The 21113-nt window shown below is 42.2% G+C and overlaps 1 protein-coding gene across 10 annotated transcripts in view; it reads left to right on the forward strand.

Moving 5' to 3' along the window:
- PLAG1 (PLAG1 zinc finger) overlaps positions 1-21113 on the forward strand; it is a 52771-nt gene that overhangs the window by 23494 nt on the left and 8164 nt on the right. For 3 of the 10 annotated variants that reach the window (XM_061448444.1, XM_061448439.1, XM_061448440.1), the window contains 2 exons: positions 16636-16735; positions 20666-21024. In XM_061448444.1, the coding sequence (XP_061304428.1) occupies positions 20783-21024 (242 nt within the window). In that variant the 5' untranslated portion in view covers positions 16636-16735; positions 20666-20782. The other 7 variants (XM_061448441.1, XM_061448445.1, XM_061448443.1 and 4 more) reach the window with 6 other exon arrangements.

Consider the following 21113-nt stretch of genomic DNA (forward strand, 5'->3'; position numbering starts at 1 on the left):
GGAGAAGGAGATGCATACCTTTCTTGACTCCACCAGATTCTGTGATATGATAGGAGGCAGGAAAGAAATCTAATTTCTACAGCCGAGTTTCAGTGTGTTACTTTCTCACGTGTTCTTTATGATAGAAAGCTTGGGTGGGTGCCATGCTGTCAGACTGTATTGCACATCATTGGCTGATCGTGAATCCGCGCTTAGTGTTCACAAGTATTTCTTTTTTTCTTAAAGACTGCTTGTTTGTGCAGTTGGAAACACTGGTGGCATGGGCACAAGTCTCCACATCTCCCTTGTCTGCCCTCTGGTACTTAGATTTGGGTAAGCAGGGCAGCTGCAGTTTGAAATTTGTAGTTGTAACATATCTGGTAGCAGGTTGATTATTTTTTTCTCTTTATTGCTAAAACAAGTACCATAGACCACATTAGATCTGCTTCAGGTAAGTCTGCCCATTATTGTGTGCAATTACACCAAGTGCTTTAAAGGATTACTAGATACTATATTTTAAGAGATTGGTTAGTGGTAGGAAGTAAGGCTGCCAGTGAAATTTTTCTTCTAGAGTCCAAATGCAAAGATCTCTTATTAAAATTTATCCAGTTGTTTAGCTTTTCTTAACAGAAGGTTCATAGGTCACAGAAACAAGTGTAGTATGAAATTTCAAACCCAGTAGTCACCTGCTTTTAAAGCAAAATAGTAATATTCCCTCATTTTAGAAGGCAGTGCAGTTATTTAGCTACTGCTTTGTGCTGTCAAAATATGCCCCTGTTTGTTTACATTTGTGTGTATTCTGAATGGGTTTGATTTTTGTTTTGCTAGTTTTATTTTTAGCAGTAGAAGCCCATACAGGTTCCCAAGCATTTCACCTGCTTTCCTTCCTAAGAAAAGGTGACTGTACCATGGCTGGTAGTAATCCTCTCTGTATTCAGAGCTGTTGGACAGTGAGTGCCTTGCAGTGTAAGTCTGCTACTTTGCCTCTGCTTTGCTCCGTTTTGCTTTTTAGGCCTCCTTTTCATGGGGTTCCCCGTTTTTTCTTTTTTTCTTTTTTCTTTTTTTTTTTTTTTTTTTTTTTTTTACCAGCTCATCACCTGCCAGATTGCTTTCTTGGTCCTAATCCACCTATAATTTGTCTCTGTTTCCCCTTCCTAAGTCTTCTTTTGCCTCTATCTCCAAACCTCACCTTCATCCTCATCTCTCCTCCCTCCCCCATCTTTTGGTTTTGGAAGAAGTCAGGAGGCGTGGTTAGATGCCAGAAGAGCTCAGTTATTACTTACACAGGGACACTTCATCCTGTCCGACAAGTATGCTATTTGTAGCCTTGAGGAATATAGCTAAAGGGCACAGAGTTTCCACTCAAAATTTAAGTAGATTAGATTATGTATACATATTTGTTGTGACTTGGCAGGTATCCCAGTGCCCGAGGTCTTAAAACATACTTTGCTATACTCGAGGCAAGCTTAACTGAGTGTTTCAGGAGATGCTCTGTAGAGAGCAGAGGCTGCTATTTGGGGTTCATAAAAGTGTTATCCTCTCTAGATTTCATACAGCACAGGAATTCCGGAATTCTAACTGCAGTTCTGTGTAGTCCTGTATTTTGTCCTGATATTAGCTACTAATAGATGCTTTAAGGGTGGCATAACAAGATTCAGAGGAGAAGACCCTCTCTTATTTAATTCTCTGGTGGTTTGGGTTTTGTCTGGGGAAAAAAGAGAGTTGGTGTTCCTCTTTTTCTGTAATCTTATTATAATTATGGATGATCCAATTATGTGTAGAAGTCTTGTCTGTCTAACTGTATGCTACCTTCTGGCAATAAATCTCACAGGCTAATACTTTGCTGGTAAAAAATAAAGTATTGGTGTTTATTAGTTTAAAATCTGCTATGGTGTGGTTTTATTGAATGTCTTTGTCGCAAGAACTGATGAAAGCATCTGAGCACATTATTTTAATATTTTTATCTTGTCCTCTTGTTTAAAAAACAAACGTGAAAATGCAGCCCCAGAATTCAGGTGCTGCAAAGATGCTGGAAGGAACTGTGAAGTTAAAACAGCTGTATTTTATGGAATTCTGTTTGGTACGGCACTTTTCCTTATAAGGTCCAATGACCAATTGTTTTGATTATTTAGAAGGAAAAAATTCCATGTGAACTGTTACTGAAAATGACTAACTTGGCATTAGTGATTTGTCGCTCTCTTACAGCATTTGATGCAATACTGAAGTTAATTAAGATAGCTGAAATATCCAGTTAGCCACTTAGTGCTTCAGACATTCGTATGTGACCCGTTTTTATTACATTTTCTTGCAAATTGCTAATGATATCTGTAAATAAGTACTGCTTCTGTTTGTAGTGGTGTTTTAACATCCGCCTTGTAAATAAAGATCAGCCTGTGTATTTAATAGAAAACTCCAACACTTGATTCACAGTGACCTACGGGCTTTTGCAGCAAGGAGCTGAAGTGGTTCCTTAACTTTTGCCATTAGAGCTGTGAAACCTTCAAAGGAGGAGTGTGGTGCTGCAATTGCTAATGGATGATGGAGGATCCGTGAGAGCAGAGTAACTGGGGCTGTATGTTGGGAACTAGGGATGGTTTGGTCAGGTTGCAGGAGAAGGGCATCCTTGACAGAGGTAGCCTGGATTTAGTTAAGTGGGTTTGCTTCTTTATTGAGCAAGGATTGCAGGTTGATAAAAATTGCACTAGCTGACATGCAGTAGGTATGAGCTGCTTTTGCTGAAAATTGCAGAGGGGTATGTGAGAGAGGACCAAGACTATGCAGATCTGAAATGTCCGTCCACCCGAATTGTTCTTTTGGCATATCAGTAGCTTAGAGAAGATATGCTTTAAAACAGTTATAAACTTGTTCAGACCCATTTGTGTTATTTTTTAGAGTAGTCTTTAAAGGTAGAGGATGAGAAATAATCCTTTGAATGCTTGCTTTTTTTGGTGTTTTTTTTTGTTTGTTTTTTTTTTTTTGTCTTCTGCATGATATTCTTCCTGCATGGTAAAAATAAAGATTTGCCGTAACAAACAGAAACTGCATGCAAACTTTACTGTATTTTCAGGTTCTTGCTTTTATTTTGCTTTTCTAAGTATGAAAACATAGGATTCACTCAAGCAGATAATAGGTAGGATTGTTCCTTTGTAAACCTTAAAATGGAGGTAGTGAGAGGGAATGTCTAGGCTGTTGATCAGTGGGAAATAACTAACAAAATTTAATGCGGCTTAGTCTGCAGTAGGATGTTACCTTGAACACACTTCAGTTCCTCTTATGGCATCATGTGTCCATTCTGAACTTAATTCTCAAGGTTATATCAAAACGGACTGCTTATTCTAGCAAGTGCAGTAAATGCTTGTTGTGATGGGTTAGTTTCTACTCTAAGGTTTCTTTGGGTTTTGTTTATAATGTGCTGGAGTTTGCATTTACTCCCTTTTGACTTGCTGCCCATGTACTTTGATGCAGGGTCATTCTGACTGGAGGTAAATGCTCCACACATGTTGTAGGTAGTCAAGAGTTACCTTTTTATGGTGGGGGTTGTAAGCAAGTTTGTTGTAATGTCTGATTAGTTTTGAAGAGTCTGCCAAAGCTCTGGTGGTCTCTGATTCATCTGTCTGACCCTACTTAGATACAAATCATTACAGGATGAATAGGTACAGGTCACTGCCCACATAAATGAAAGCAAACCTGGACCTGGCCTTGGGAATGAATCAAAGGATGTAGCAGAAGAGAAACACAACGGAATTCTTGATCAGTGCCCTCGTAAGTGTGCTGGGCTGTGGTGTTGCAAGTGATACTGCTGCTGAATCCCGGAGTGATTTGTATTCCCCCACCCCCCACCCCGTCTGCGGGATGCTGCACAGTGCCATAGTAGAGGCCCAAGGTAACAGGATAAAAACCCAGCAAATAGAGGTCAGTCGCATCACCTATGGTATAGTGTCCAGCTGGGCCTGGGCCTGCTGCGCGCACTGTGACTCATCAGACATGAACAATACCCAAGAAACTGCTACAGGATCCTGCAGAGGCTGAAGGAGGAAGCCGATCTGGTGAGTATTGCATGCCCAATTGCACAATAACTTCACAGGAGGTGAAACTTCACAGTTTAAAAACTACTTTTTCTGGAGCAGAGCTCTCTTGCTCAGGTAGCAACTTTCCCTTTGCCATTCTCAAACTTAAAGCAGACTCCTGTTTTATTTATTTGCTCCTTGTCCCCACAGATGCACTGTCACTCACTGGCCACCTCTGCACTTCATTTGCTGTCCCTGCATCCCTACATTTCTCTAACCGTCTCACCCAGATTAACAGCCTTTACTGTTGGTATCCTCTATCCCAAAATTTTGCATGACAAATCCAGCAAATTCTTTTCAGCTACCCTTGTCTAGTTACCAGTCCTGCTGTACTGAAGGATTTCTGAGAAACTTTACTATATAATTTCTCTTGTACCTCCATGTCTTCTCTTTCCCCCTTATTCTCTCCACCCTCTGTGTAAAAGATCCATCCCATGAGGTGTGTCATCAAGTTATCTTCACTGCCCAAGTCTTTGTAGCTCTGCCCTGTAGACACCTTGCCCTGTTTGGGAGGCCTGGAGATCTCTAGGGTAGAGGTGACCCTGCTCTTGGTGCTGATGACAGCGGTGAGCACTCTGCCCCTTCCCTGCCCTGGGGAGCCCTGGGGCTGTGGGGAAGGCAGGAAGCAGCCCAGCCCGACTGGACACAGCATGGAGCATTCGTGTTCCAGCTGAGCTGGAGCCATGGCACGGTTCACCTCTGTGCTCCCTGAAGCTCAGCTCCATGTGTGTGTGCAAGGGGAAACAGTCTGGAGGCTGAACAGGACCATGTTTTGAGGGATGCACGGATGTAAAGGACAGATGGCATTACATGGGGCTCTGCTTCCTCCTGCTGCTGCCTGCACCCCTGCCCATGCAACATGTCCTTCAGTTTAACAAGTGTTGGTATGCCTTCCAGCCAGTGTCATCTGTCACATCTGTGCTGCTGACTCAAGGCTTCATAGTTTCTTCAGTACCTGACACTACAAATACCAGAGCTCTTGATCGCACTTTCTGATGCTTTTATGTTTTTCACTTTTTTTTTTTTTTTTTTTAAATTCTTGCTCCTCTCCCTGAAATGGCATCTTCTCATTGGTCTCACTTTAAAGCTCTGCTGGTATATTTCTTTGCTATGCCAAGTCCCAAACTTGTTGTACTTCTGCCTCCTCTCTCAGCTGATTCAATCTCATTTCCTCATTGCTAATCACAGCCTTCTCCAGCTTTGGTTATGCTGCCCCCCTGCTCCAGACCTTAGTCATGCTCAGTGTGTTTATAAATCTTAATGCAGCCTCAACTATAATGCTGTGCTGTTGCGGAGTTTCATTGGCATGCTCAGTCTTTGCTCAGGGTGAAATACACAAGGAATTTTGAACTGTGTTGCTGTTCTAAAACTTTTGTTTAGTAGAGTGAGCTTGTATCTAACAACTGCTACAGAATTGTCTTAACTTTGCAGTGTATTTTACAGTAATTTGTAGGAGCCATAAAAAGAGTGAAAAGAGTGTGTGGGAGGGAGGTTTGACACAAACATTGCAGGTAAAGGAGGCGTTAGCATATTTCCTCATTTTTCTTTTTTGTTCCTGTCCCCCACCCCCACTCCCCCCTTCTTTTTTTTTTTCTTTTTTTTGTTTTTTTTCCTTTGAGGAAATGCTCCTCTAGCACTCCTGGATAAGGCTTGCTGATAGATAGCCTTGCAGTGTATTATCACAGTTTGCCTGTTATTTTTATAAATGAGGCCCTTAAGTCTCCTAGGAATTTTCCTAGGGAGTAATATCCTTCAGCGTAAGGACAGCCAGTTGCACATGTGTGCAGTTACAAATGTAATGCCTACTGTTTTTTTCTTTTTTCCTTTTTTAAAAAAGAAAAACAGATCCCAAAGCAGAACGCTTTATACTCAAATGCCTATCCAACAGTGTATGACCATTTCGAGTTCTGAAACAATAGCAACCAACTTACCCCATTACGTATGTCCCAGAAAAAAAGCCTACAACAGCATATGTAGTATGTGGAAGTAATTTGGAAGGCATCTTGCAGTTTTGAAGGGAACACGGTGAAAAGAAGAGTTGGGGGAAAGGAATTTGAATGTGGTCACAAAGGAACTCATTAGCAATATTAAAATAGAGATTGTAATGAGTGGGGTGACCAGTAACATCTTTATTTTTTCTGATTTCTCTTAGCACATAAAAAAGCTGCAGCCCATGTGAAGAGGGGAATTATTAGCTAAAAGATAGCCATCAGATTTCAGAAGATAAACAAAAGGTGGATCTGAACCTTGAAATTCTCAGCTCAGCTCAGCAAGAGGTTGCAAAGGCAGAGTGGTGAAAGGAAGGTTTCCTGGAGAACTCCCAGAAGATTGAAATGGATTATACAGTTCTGGAAGGGGACAAGAAACAGGCAATGCAAAGGTGCTAAACGTAAACAGTTGTAACAAAACACTGGTCAAGCAGCACTTTACCTCCAACACCCTGCGAAACATGAAAGATGTTCTGTATTGAGACCACTGTGTCAGTTGAGCTAATCAGAAATGTTTCCTGGACAGTATTCAGGGTCATCTGGATGAGCACTCCTTGCATGACCTTTGTTTTTAAGGTCATTACTTTTTCATTGAAAAAATTTCACCATCAGTTAAGTCAGTAAATAAATCCTTATTTCTAAACACCTGTCTGAAAAATTAATTGAACACAACTATTGTAAGACTCTTCACAACTTTTTAAAAGTAAAATAAAACTAAACCATACCTTTTTGATTGCAAATGCTTTGCTAGCCTACAGCTACTTACCTACAGCATGAAAGGAGCTCAAGCATCTTGTTGGAGAGCACTTTAGAGGAATACATTCTCTGGGACTCTTCAAAAGCATCTCCATTTCGTGTTTCCATCTGCCCTCCAGGACTTTTTTTCCCATTATGTGCATGAAACATTGATGCATGCCATACAGTCATAAGACTGTTTTTAATTCCATCTTTTTTGTCACCATCTTCCTTCCACCTTTCTGGAAGCCTGCTCCACTGGCAGTCTGCAGCTATTTAAGGCAGAGTCTTTCATGTGTTTTTTCTCCCATTGCTTACTGTAGGCTTGGAAATCAGGGAAGCAGAACCTACTAAGTTGTTTTGGTGTCTTATGGAGGGCAAATATTACCTTGCAGGACACAGGCCTTTCATCACTGAGCACCCACTGTTGACACTGGTGAATTCTTACTGTCATAAACTGTGTCCAACAGGACTGTGAAGGAATATGCCATTGTGTTGGTAAAGTCTTAAGCCTGTGTGTTTGGGAGGTAGAGCTGGGGTAGAGTAGGGCAACAGATACGCATTTCTCAACCTGCTTCTGTGCCAGCAGGAAACCCTATCCCTTCAAACAAACCTTCTCGTGCTCCATCTGCCTTCCTGACTTGGTTGCCCTGCCAATAATAAGCTGATTACCTTGTGATTTAGTGATAAAGTTGTTTGGTGACTACATCGTTACAACTTTTCATCAGGCTGACAGGAGCTCCCAGACTGATTTTCTGTTCCTGCAGCTCCAGGGTAGAATCTGTGTGGACTTCTGGCAGGTTCTGCCTTTGCTGCCTGAAACCCAATCCAGTAGTTGTTGCCAGTCACCTAAATCCAAAAATTGTACTCAAAGTGATTGTTCTGGATACTAACTGCCTGGCTTCATCTCCCTCTGCTATGTTCAGTCATGCATAACTGCTTTTAATTGTTCCTCAATCTGGCATAAAGTCTCAGAATGCTTACAGGTTCAGATGTACATCCCAAAATGTGTTGCATGACTGAAACTGAAGCAGAGCACTGTGAATGAACTGCACAATGCACTAAATGAGAGATGGGAACAAATGCAGAGCTATTTACTTACCTTGTTCACAAGGATGCCCTCATAGCAAAATGACATGCCAGCACTCTGTGAAGTCACCCTAATCAGAGTAAGCTGTTAAGGTGTATGCTAACATCATAGCATAGACAAAGCTGGTACGTGAACAGTCAGAAATACATTCAATATTTGTGCTGTGCAGGATCTAAAAGGGTCATTGATTACTGCTTTGAAAAGGGATTTGCTTTGGTATTACGCTAAGTATTCTGCACCTTTAGTTATCCTTTCCTAAGGCTTTTGTGTTTTAGCTCATGAGGTCACTGATATAGTCACCCAACATCACCGCTGTAGCAGTAGGAGTAAAGGACATCATGACTAAACATGACACTTTTTATTTAAGATAAAATTACAATAATCTAGTAAGTATTTTCTTTTCAGATGTAACAGCAGTTAGTCAACTGTAGGGTATCTTAGAAGATTAGCAGCTGCTTGGGGATTGGGCACTCTTTTTTGCATGTTGCCTTTCTTTGAAGGCTGGGATAAGAGGCAGAGGAGACTGGCAACCAGGATCAGCATTTTAATTGGAATACCTCCAATAAATCATATGAGAATCCAAAGTTACAGAACAAGCAGTGTTAAACCCTGTCACAGCTTTTGCTCCCAGCAGTGTTGTTCAGGCAGTGTGATATTCAGGGCAGGACTGGACTTCTGCTGCTTTCTTTGGACTACCACATATTTACCACCTACATCCAGGATGTGGTGTATGTGCTGGAGACACTGTCCTTTCTCACAGTCACTTCTGTCCTTCATGAGTTGTCTTTTGGGAGTCTTAGGGAGTTGGGAGTTCTTTGGAGGCATCAGCAAGATGTTCTGGTTCAAAAATCAAAGTGAACTTTATCAAAAAGGCTTTTTAAGGAAACTGAGGAGCCATATTGTAAAAGCAAAGTCTTTGTACAAGTAAATGACAGATTAAAAGGCAGGATCAAAGGGCAGAAGTAGATAGTCAATTCTCAGTTAACGAGGGTCCCAGTTATGTTCCACAGAGGTCTGTGCAGTTCAACTCATTTGTAAATGGTATCAGTAAGGGGATGAGCAATTGGGTGAACGAGTTTGCTGTGGAGAGCCAGCTGTGGAGATGAGTAGAAAGGCATAGAAGTGCTGAGGGCGGATGATGAAACTCGGTGTAGATAAATGAGGCTAACTGAGGAGCACTGGGCAGAACAATCCTGATTATATATGAAGGTAATGAGTTTGAGCTGAGTATTACTGTTGAGAAGTAAGATTTGGGGATTTGGTTGTGAGATCATGAGCTCATTGGTCACCAAAACACAACCCAAATGTCAGAGGAAAGAAATATAGAATAAAATTGATAATGTGATTTACAAGAGTGCATGGTCCAGTTCCCCGCTTAGTGCTATGTGTGCTTCTGGAGCCTTCATCTCAGAAAGGATTTATTAGAACTGGAAGAGGCTTAGAGAGGGTCAGCAAGGATGATGAGTTACATGGGGTGGCTTCCATATGAAGAACACTTCTGTGAGCTGGGGCTTTGGTCTGGGAAAGGAATGAATTGAGGGCAACATCATGAAGATCTCTGCAGAGGAAGGAAGAGGCAGACTAACCACTGCCTTTCAGAACAAGAACGTACACAGGAAAAAAAATCACACGTTTGTGACCTGTTCCGTACTTTTGGCTGTTACCAGAGATAGAATACTGGCCTGGATGTACCATTTATCTAGCCTAAGCGTCTAGTCTCATTTTAGGATGTCTTCAGACAAAGGAAAATAATATTCCTTCTGAACATCAGTTAACTTCTGATCATATTAGTGTATAATCTCATATGTACCTTTATGATGTGTGTTTGTGTTTACTTTTACATATTCAGGATTTGCTTTTGATTAAGGTTTATCATAGAGCCATAGAATGGTTTGGGTTGGAAGGAACCTTCAAAACTCATCTAGTCCAGCCTCCTGCAATGAGCAGGGTCATCTTCAACTCGATCAGGTTGCCCAGAACCACATCCAGCCTGGCCTTGAATGTCTCCAGGGATGGCGCATCCACCACCTCCTTGGGCAGCCTGTTTCAGTGTTTTACCACCTTCATTGTAAAAATTTCTTCCTCACATCAGTCCTCTTTTAATTTAAAACCATTACCCCTCATCCTATTGCAACAGCCCCTGCTAAAAAGTTTCTTCACATCTTTCCTATAAGTACCTTCTTAAGTACCTTTTAAGTACTGAAAGGCTGCAATAAGGTCTCCCTGGAGTCTTCTCCAGGCTGAACAACCCCAACTCTCTCAGCCTTGACATGGTCCTGTATGCAGATTAAACAGTAACCAAACAGAAGCATCATCACTTTAAAAATGGATGCAGATTATTCCTGGGGGGTGGAGTGGGGTGGTGTGATTCCAAAGTATGTTTTAAACATTCTAACAGTAGTGATAATATTAACGTTATTTGTATGATGGCCTCTCCAAATTGTTAGAAAAACATCTCTGCAGTGCCATATTGATCCTTAAAAAGTCCATAAAACCACAGTTATCAGATAGGTTAACTCTAGGCTGCTCTTGTTTTCTTAAATATAGTCTATAATCGGGAATCCCTTAGAACATTTAGTAACCAAAACTGAGCTCTCAGACTTAAACTGAACTTAAGCAATTTGAAACATGGAAAGCCCACAAAGAAATGCTGAATTGTATTGTGATTTTTTTTTTCCTTTAAATTACAGACTGTTAGGTCATGATAAAATAAATGTTGGTAAATTCATGTTCTGCTTTTCCAGAAACTTAAGGAGAAAAAGGCAGGCATGGTAGAATTTTTCCTCTATATTCTGAAAAAGGTTGTGTAATGCCATTTCTAGTGTAGCATATTAAAATAATGAGTTATTTTCTAAAATTAAAAATCTGGTTGTCCAAATCTTGTGACTGTAGTATACCTTTTAAGAATTGTGAGTGGTCTTACTCAAAATCGTGAAAAAAGCCATGTCATACTTCATACTCAAATCTGTATAAATACCTATTTTCATGGGGGTTACTGTCCCACAGCAACCTAGTGGTTTTTTCCTTCAAATGCTTGCTTTATTAATCAATAAAAGGTATGTATGTTTAAAACAAGTTTGCTAGTGTAATCTGTGTATTTACTGCCCAAAAGAAAATAAGTGGATTTCATCATTTTAGTGCATTTGTTCCCCTTGCTACCCATATTTCACACTAGTTTGAAAGGTCAGGGTTTTTTCCTGCTTTATGCATATTCAGTAGGTTTCTGTGTTTGTGGATGTATTCAAAAAAAACCCCAGAACACCAACAAGGACTTTGTTAAAATTTTGAGTTGATGAAATACCTAAATTCTTGTCTCTTTCTACCTTCTATGTAATACCCTTTGCATCATAAGCATTGTTCTGCATACAGTAGGTATTAGTAATGTGCTGTCACTAATAGTAGACTATAACGGTTGCCTGGGTTTAGTTTCAGTGCTGATGTTGGGCTGTTGTTGGGCTGTTTCCCTGAGGGGTAAAGTCTTCTGTGTTATTATCTCTAAGTATTTCTTGCGTTTATACCTAAGATCACTGGATAGATATTTTCACTGTTTTGCCCACATCATTCTGTTTCCCTGCAGCAGCTTTCATGGGCAGTTCTCCTGCTGCATGCTTGGAGTTGGTTGTGTCTTCCTGAAGCCTGTGCATGTTCTTGCTGCTGTCCTGCCATGCTCTCTTGGCCAGGCTTCTGTAATATAGGCTAGAGCTTGAATTCATGAAGGATGTCTCTGAGCTTAGCTGCCTGCTATAAGGAGAAGTCCTGAAGTTCAAGATAAGATAAATACAGCCTTGTATATATTAAAAAAAAACAACCAAACTATCTGTTCTTTTGCTGTTCGTGTGTGTCTGTGTTCCCCTTACATGACACACTGCTGTGTGGTAGGGCCAGTGTCTAAATCTTTGAATGGCTGTTTACAGTAACTGTTGCCCCAATATGCAAAAGGCCAAGTGGCTTCACCCACCTCTCAGTGCCACCTTGTCCTCCTCGGGCCTCAGCGTGGACCCCTGTGTCTTCTTACAAGCTGTTCCCTCGCAAGCTGAAGGCGAGGAGCTGTAGAGCCCTGTCTTAACTTCTGGCTGCTGTCCAGTAGTGTACTTGTTGGCTCTGACCCTCTTGCTGCCTCCCCTTTGAAAGGCCATGGTGGCTGCAGGCAGGGCTCTAGGGGTTGAGATCTGTCCCTCCTGCTGTCTTGCAGTGCTGTGTTTGTAGACAGTTGTGCCAGGTGTCTTCACTGCTTGGGGCAGAAACATGTGCATACATGTCGCTTCCTGTTCAAATCACTTCCAAATTATACAATAAAATAGGCAGGAAATTAAATGAAGTATCACTTTGTGAAAGTGCAGCCGTGAGCCCCTCCTAGCATAGGCAGGCTCCCCAGTCAAACCCACCTTCTGGTTAAGTCTCACCCCAGCAATGCCTGTTCTTCCTCCTTGTCCTCCACCATCAAAGCCTCAGCTTGAGCTTCCAGATGTAGGAGACCTCAGGCCATAGAGTTCTCACTTTGTTTCCCCTTTCCCGCTCTGAGATGAGGCTTTCTGCTGCAAAAAGCCTAGCATTTTTCCACAAAGCCTGTGAGATCTACTGCTCTGAGTGCTAGTGTGCAGTAGGCACGTTGATCCTTGATGAGCCAAGAAGAGTGGCTGAGCTTTGCAGGGCTGCAGGTCTCAGTGTGCTGTCCTGGAGCCGTCACCACTTATGCCCTCAGCCCCTTCCAACAGCTGTCATAGCAGAGGTGTTTGAAGGAAGGAAGGCTAAATCTGCACCTCCACAAACTGAACTGCCCAGTGAGAGACTTGTGTGTAAGCCCATAGCACAAGGAAAGCAGGCAGCTAAATGGTGCTCCTTCTTCAGTTGCATTAACCCAGGGGTAGATCTCTTCACCTCTGGAAGCACTGGTGACATTTGCAAGTTTTAGCAGCCTCAGCTGTGAGGAGCAGACATGATGAAATCTGTAGTTCAGTTCTGCTGCTCTTTAGCGGAGCCACGGTACATGGCTGTGTTGACTGATGCTTGCTGATGCCTCCTTCAGCTCAGCTCCCGCAGCTATCCTTGACTGCTTGGACAGAGCAGGTTTCCTCTGTGACAACATTTTTAGTCAGGTGACTAATAGTCTCCTGATACAGAAATGAAGAAAAATGGTTACTTATGCTACAGTGATTGTGGTTCTTCCAGGCACACTCTCCATAGAGGCACCACAAGCAGTTTCTTGTCCTTCTCTCTGAATGAGCCTTTACTGTTGGCAAACCTGAGTGAGAGAGGTTATCGGGCATCCTGAGCTTAATTTGCTCCCTTACCACCGTGAGCAGCAGCTCCTGGCTTCCTTGGGCTGCACATGTTCATCCTCCTTCTTCCCTACCCAGGATGCCAGTCTGTGTTTCAGCTTTCCACTCCTCACACTGTGCTCCCAGCTAGGACATCGCCTCTTGCCCACATATTCTTCTCCCATGGCCCTGCTCCCTTTCTTCAGCCACAGCAAACTTTGTCAGCTCCTCTACATCAGCATCAGGTTTGGGAACAGCAGGGCTATGTCAGCTACTGAAGAGGGAGGTTGTCACCTCCCAGAGCAGTATGTTGATGGCAGTGGCATATGTAACAGCTCTTTCCCCACGGCGTGAGTGAAGAGCAGAACTGGGAGCTGCTGTTGCTGCAGAGCGTGTTAGGTGGTGTGATGACATGCATGGCGCTGGTCAGGAACCCTTCGCCTCATGCCACTGCCAGTAGCAGTTGGGAGGGTTCACAGGCACAGCCTGGGTGGACATTACTGTCTTCAGAGAACTTGATCCTGTTCATGTGAGTACATACTCACCTGGGATCTGTGTGGACAGCACTTATTAAAGAATCACAGTTTCCATAGGGTAAGTAACTGCTTTTCATTTTGTTTCCTTAAAGAAATATTTAAAACCCAGGATGACTCTGTAATACTATTAAATTCTTAACCAGTTCCACCATTATTATGACTAATGTTTCTAGGAATCTGCTTCTGGTTTAAAATGGATTAATACCAAGATTCGATTCGATTAATACCAAGATTCGATAGATTCACTATCCTGTATACAAGGCAGAACGACAGATACAGTGTTCTCAATGCTGTGTTCTCATTATTACTCTTATTTTGCAAGAAAATAACCATGAAACTGGTGTTGTCCTTTACTGTGCCTGGACATTTAAGAAAAGTAACAAATGCAAGTTAGGAGGAGGATTATTGGTTGCATTCATGTAATATCTTCATTATCCTTTTAATTTAGATATCAAATAATGTTTTAAAGCATTTTCAAGTGTAGCTGTTTTTTCAGATTTTTAAACATGAACTGTGAGTTTTGAAAAAAAGTATGTTAGTCTTTTTTAATATTAAAACTAGGAGTAAAAGATGTAGCTTATGGTTTGGGGTTTGTTTTGTTTTCTTTGGCTTCTTAGATGGTAGAAATTCAAATATTGTCTAATCTGGAATTAACAGGGTGCCTGGAGAATTAGCAGAATTAGTGCCTCACAGATACTGGCAGAGATGATCTAGGAATTGTAATCTGACAAATTACAGCAGTTGTATTTTGTTACTACTTCGCAAAAGTGTTTGGGGCATGTGCTGTGACAGTGCTTTCTGCAGTGTGATGCTTCTTTGCTTCACGTGGAAAATAATTTGAGCTTTGTTATTTGTTAAAAGATTGTTCCTAACTCATCTAGTTCAGAAGAAAACGTAATAACACTCTAAGCAGTTATGAGAAGGATGGTTCATCTTTGTTCAGTATTCTCAGACGTTTCCTAGCTCCAAAAGCTTCTGAGAAAGGTGCTCTAAAATTCAGCATTATCAGAGACAACTTTTATATTCTGTGCAGAAGAAAATGTCTTTTATCAAATAGCTGATTTATTGTCACAAAGCATAAGAATTATAGTATACTTTGTGTTAATCCTGTCAAGTGTAGCAAATGTTTTCATTATTCATACAGACTTACCCCTTTTTGTGTGTATGTTGTTGAGCTCTGCTTAATCATGGTCTAGAAGCTGAGACCACAGCTAATAGTAGGTATAGCATTGACCTCGTCTGGATCCACTGCACTGTGATTTTGCTAAATTAATAAAGTAATGAATAAAGAGTACCTTCAGCATTTTTACTCCATCTGATTGCTTGCTTACTTGTTTCAGTTTCCCCTGATACAAGTCTTTCCATGCCTCTAATGGCCTGTCTTCTGAGGGCATCTGCTTTTTGCTAGAGAGACTTTAGATGTGTGGTGAGAACCGAGTACTATAAGCATGTAAGAGAAAACAATGAACAGTGTTGAGAGGGCATTATAATATTTTAGGCAGAATTTGGGAGCGGGAGGCATGTGTAGTTTTGAATAGGGAATAGTCTGTAAATACCAGTAGTGGAGGGACTAAGTCCATGAGGACTTAGTTCATTACATTTGTGTGGCTGTCTTAAATATTGTCTACATACTGTGAGCTACATTAGCAGAAAAATCTGAATAGTGAAGCTCTTCCTTTCTGCTGTGACAGTGGAAGATGCTGAGATAGGCATTGCAGGGTAACTAATTTATAAGGGTCTTGCTGGGAGAGTGAATGAGGAGTTATTGGCATTTTTGCCCTGAAAGAAGATGACTTGGGGACCTCCAAAAGAGATGAGAGTTGTGTTCACTTTCTTGCTTCTTAGTGGAAAACAAATCTCTCACTTTTTCTTTGGGTACTGGAGCCCCAAGTAAATGCTCTTCAACTGTCAGCTTCAGTTGGTTGCTCTGAAGCACTTTTGCCTTTAATAGACGTTCAAGGACGCTAGTTTGCTCACATTCATGCTTACCGTCAGAGGAGGCTGAGGCTGTGTGAAGCTGAACTTGGTACCAAAAGGAAGAATACTTTGATGGGGTGAATGGGAAGTGCGAAGGGAAGATGGTTTGTGTGAGGGAAATGTTACATTACTCCTGGGTTCCTGCCAAATACCTTCAGCCTGCTATGCCACGTGGGGTATGTGCACACTGCATAGGGCTTCGCCCTTAACTCTCTGCAAGAGTTGGAGGGGATAAACCTTCCCATTACAGTGAGGCACTGAACATTTTCCACTTACGCCTGTGTCATCCAGGAGGCCTTCTAGCAAGAAAAGGAAGACATTCTGCAAATTACAAAAGGATGGTGGCAAGGAAAAGGGAGATGTAAGGGAAATTCCAGAAAGGCCCTCTGGATTTGCTCAGGCACACCTAGACTTGCCTCCACTGGGATTTACCTGTAGCATGTACATCATTAAAAGGCTTTATTATTTTTTAAATTAATTTTATTTTCCTTTGCAGGTCACCTTTTAAGCTGCTATTTCCTGTATAATTAAGCAGAATGAAGGCATTAGGTTCTAGTAAAGTTGGGCCTAATCCAGAAATCTTCTCTTATTCAGTCCTTCCTGAGTAAGAAACTCAAGTCAGGGCCCAACATTTTACATGTTTTGCTGTTATTTCTAAATTATTTGTGGTCTGTGGAAATTATTGTTTTGTTTTTAACTTTATTGAAAACTCCTTTGCTTTTGTCTAATTTTATCTCTTTATGTGTTACTGTCCAGCATAGCATTAGTTGAAAAATGATGTAAGTATACTGCAAATTGAAGTGCGTAATTGCTACTGATAATGCAAGAACGATTGATTCCTACAGTTTATAATTAACAGTACATAATGTTCTGTGCATGGGTTGGATCTATTCCTTTTAACTTTTCCTTTCTGATTTTTTCCATCCCTCGGTCTTGTTGCATCCCAGCCTTTCTGAATGTACTGGTTTCGCTGGAGTCTAGTCCGTTCTTCCTTTTGTTTTTCAGACCAGTAAAAATGGGAAGTACTGGATTCTGGTTTCGTCCAAGAAGAGTCAGCGGAACTGGTTAAGACCAAAATCTGAGGACTTTAGTGGGCAAACATCAGGTGTGCATTGAACAGAGGCTGCTTTAATTCTGCTTTAAGTATATGCTTGTTTAAAGATAGTATTATATGAGGTTTTGTGTAATGTGTTTGTTATATTTGATACTGCATATAATCATTCATCCTGCAGTTGTGAAAGCACCAGTAAGAATCAGGATTTTAAGTGATAATATGTTGAGACACAAGCAGGCAATATTACTCATAAAATTCTTTCAGCTGGTCTTTGGAAAGTGTAATATTTGAGGATCAGTGGTTTTTTAAGTTTTATCTCCATTGCTCAGTCCACAAGAAAAAAAAAAAAAGGTGGTTATTTGCTATTCAGAGATCAATATTGAAGTTCATCTGTTGAGAAATGGTACTGAGATAATAGTGCATACATGTCTTTTAATAAAACACTGTCATTATCAAAGATTGGATCCACACTATATTTGTTCTAGTGATGCATATTTAAGGACATTTAAGCACAGTTCAAAGTCAGCTTAATTCATTTTGATCATCGAGGAAAAAATCCTGAATTCATCTTGTGAATGTTCTGAATTACTTCTGGTGCAGCAACTAGGTTACCTGAAGTTTTGGAGAAGATTGGCCTGAATATAGAATCAGCTGGGTTTAAAAAGACCTTTAAGATCATCAAGTCCAGCCATTACCCCAGGACTGCCAAGTCCACCACTAAACCATTTCACTGAAGGCCTCATCTACACGTTTTTTGAACACTTCCAGGGATGGTGATTCCACCACATCCCTGGGAAGCCTGTTCCAATGCCTGATCACCATTTTGGTGAAGAAATTTTAGCTAATGTCCAATCTAAACCTCCAGCCTGAAGTGTGATCTTTGCATTGAGAAAAGGAGGGGGAAGTTGTCAGAGTTGTTAATTTAAGCTAGTATGCTGTTCCACAGCAAGGACTGCTTTTGGCTTCACATCGGACCCTGCATATCACCCTTCTGCATGCCCTAACATCCTGCATCTCCCAGACTTGATGCATGTTCAGTTCTTCCCCACCTGTCCCCATCAACTCACTCCTATCCTCATGTTCTTAGATATTCCCAACCGCTATGCAGCGCTCCCTACACCTCCCTGACCCTATAGCCCCATCTAGGTTCTGTCCGTTGTGCCCCCTGCAACAGTTCACTTTCTCTGTTGTATCCTACCAGCTGTGCCTGCTTCCCTTGTCACCAGCTAGGCAGAGAAGCCACTTGCTGCTGGACTCTGGACCCAGCATGGTCAAATTAACCATGCTCCCCAGCCACAGACTGCAGAGGTGGTTCTCTTGCCCTTTGCTTGCTAATGCTGCCTTGTCCCAGCCTATAGATTTGGTAGGGAGGTGAAGGAGATCACAGCCTTTTCTTGCCCCGCTGAAACTAGGTGTCCTAGCGACGCAGTGAGGGTCATGGCTGCTGCACTGTCAGCTCGGTGTAGCAGGTCTTCTGTAGGTGCCTGCGTGGTATAGATATACTCTCTGTTAAGTAGATCAGGTTGGATTTTTTTCTCCCCCTGCCCGCAGACTTCATTTGTCAGAAGACATTAGACTAAAACAAGATTTCATTCTATTTTCAGGCCAATATGCATAGAAGACCAGTGTGTTTGTTTACAGGAAAGCAAAATTAATTCTATTACCAGATTCTGATTAAAGAGTATATTGGAAAATATCTTTCAATCCACAAATATATCACAACTTTGATGTGAATGAGACCTTCCTTTTGATTCCATTGGCGGCCTCATTGACATTGGACCTGGTCTTCATTTACTTCTGTTGCAGAAAATTGTTGCTCCCAAGTCTCCAAACAACTGTTTCATTTTTTCACTTATGAGCTAGATAGTTGGTTATGAGACAGAACATAAAATTAAGCTGATCCTTTGAAGACCTGTGCATGTTCCCATTCATGGAACGGATGTCTGCAAACTTTGTCGCATGAGTGGGAATGAGTCCGAGACAAATCTGAAATCATAAGAGTCCTTAAAGAAAGATCTTTAGTCACTGGGTGTCTTTAAAAAGGTTAGTGGTTCCATATATAACTGGGGGGAGTAAAGGTGGTCTTACAAAATGTCTCACTTAAAGATGGTAGTAGAGTTTAACCTGATATTCAAGGACGTTAGGTTGGAAGGCAGCAGATTTCCATCTTGGTGTGCCAGTACTTCTCTCCTCTTGTAAAGACGAAGGAAAAGTCATGGGGAGGAGGGAGGAAGAGGCATAGACAACAGCATGCTCTGTGTATGCATTTCAAGTGGAGATGTCAGTCTGAGTATTTCGTAAAATGCAGACATTAAGGAGGTGCATCCCCCTTCTCCCCCTCCCTGCCCCTCCAGCCCTCCCATCCTGCCATGCATTGAGGAACACACAGGCTCACTTTTCTCTAGGACCACACTGGGGCTCTTGCAAGGACCATTTAGTTCTGCCCCCATTGCACCTGGGCACTGCTCAGGTCTCAGCTGAGCCTCAGCAGGGAGAGAGGACAGCTGAGGCCAGGCCCAGGCCGCCCTGAGCTCTTCATCTTCCCTCATTGCCAGCAGTGAGGAGCCCGCTCTGTTCATTGAGGAGGTGGTGCTAGGCTGAGCAGCTGCGGACTGGAGCTCCCTGCCCAGCTCCAGGCTCCCAGCTCCACCTGTCCCAGCAGCTGCTGGCGGGTGGCCGGCCACTGAGGCCCCGTCCCAGCCACAGCCTCTGGCCTCCTTGCTGCCCAGCACAGCCGCCTCTGCTGCAGCAGCTGCCCTGGCTAAGGCTGGAGCGGACAGCAGCTGTGGGCCATGACACCGGGGCTGGGGGGACGGCATGCTTTTGAGGGAGAAAAGCCACTCTTCAGGGCTTCCCAGCCCTGCTAAACGCTTGTGTTGAGTGCTGTCCTCCTGTTGTCTTCCTCATTCCCGCTGCCGCAGACCTCACACTCCACCTTTCCTGCACTGGGTTTTGGTATCTGTAGTAGCAGTTGTGCTCTGATGATGAAAAAATGCTGTAAGCTACCCCTGACAAAGGAGGGCTGTTGAGTGCCATGTAATAGCAGGTGCCCAGTTGCTACTATATGTTACCAGATGATGAATTTCAAGCTGTTCACCCACAGCTTAGACATGAGTATCATGCACCTCCTTTAGCCGAAAGTGTCTGGTTTAGTTTATGGTTTGCAATGCCCCAACAGGACTAAGAGCCTCCACCCTGAGCTAGCCTGAATCTGAACATTTATAGCCCCTACATCTTCTAGGATAGCATGAGGGGAGTGGAGGTCTCCATTACTGCACTGATAAAACCCTAATCTGTCTAATCTGTCCCTAATCCATAGGATTTCTGTTGTTAATGCATCAGGTCTCTATTAGCAAAGGGTAAGTTCACAGGAGAATTTCACCTGGCATTAGCATTCAGTGTCAGTGCTTATGTTTCAGTAGAGTAGATGCACAGATGTGCAGTAACCTCAGCGAGGAAGTGCACCTGAGAACATGAGCTTTGCCCCCCCAGACTGTCAGCATTGGGTAGTGCCACTTCTCGCCCAGGCTTTCAAACACTTCGAGCCTTACAGATTCTCACTGTGATAAGTGTGTGCATGTGTGCATGTGTGTATGCGTGTGTCTGTGCAAACACCACAGGCGTGCCTTTAATTCCTTTGAAATCTGAAGCTGCCAAAAGCCATCTGGGTAGGTAGGTAGGTAGGCTCTTTGCCTGGTGACTCCCATAATGAGACGGGAACTTTGCTGTTCTCCATCAGTACTTGAGGGGAAGGTTGCGAGGTGTGATTTCAGGGCATATGTGGATCTGTTCTTCCTGAGCAATGCATTATAAGAGTTGCAGCAAATAGTGTTAAAAACAAAAAACAAACCTGCAGGTATTACATTAGACCAGCTGAACCTAATTTTATTTTTAAGTTTTATTCAGAAGCATCACATAGCAAGTAAACTTCAAAATCTAAGTTTAGTTACAAACTAGTTGTTTCTTATTTTTTTTTTCCAGTCCCCTTTTGCTTTCTTTTACGACCACATGAAACTTGAGAAGCCATCTAAAGCTAAATCATTTAGTGGAGTTGGGCAATTCCCAAGTGTCCAACAAGAAGGCCTGGTTTAGGCTGCGATGGCCACTGTCATTCCTGGTGATTTGTCAGAAGTAAGAGATACCCAGAAAGTCCCTTCAGGGAAACGTAAGCGTGGTGAAACCAAACCAAGAAAAAACTTTCCTTGCCAACTGTGTGACAAGGCCTTTAACAGTGTTGAGAAATTAAAGGTTCACTCATACTCTCACACAGGAGAGAGGCCCTACAAGTGCACACAACAAGACTGCACCAAGGCCTTTGTTTCTAAGTACAAATTACTAAGGTATTAAACTCTATTTATCTTTCAGATTATATTATCTATTTTATGTTGGCCGTGTTAAGCCGTGTAAAAGTATATATTTGTACGCCTTC

Source organism: Pezoporus flaviventris, unplaced genomic scaffold (genome assembly GCF_033815535.1).
Source record: "Pezoporus flaviventris isolate CSIRO_AGI_PZ_B2104156 unplaced genomic scaffold, CSIRO_AGI_Pfla_v1 ptg000007l, whole genome shotgun sequence".
NCBI classification, from domain to species: Eukaryota; Metazoa; Chordata; class Aves; order Psittaciformes; family Psittacidae; genus Pezoporus; species Pezoporus flaviventris.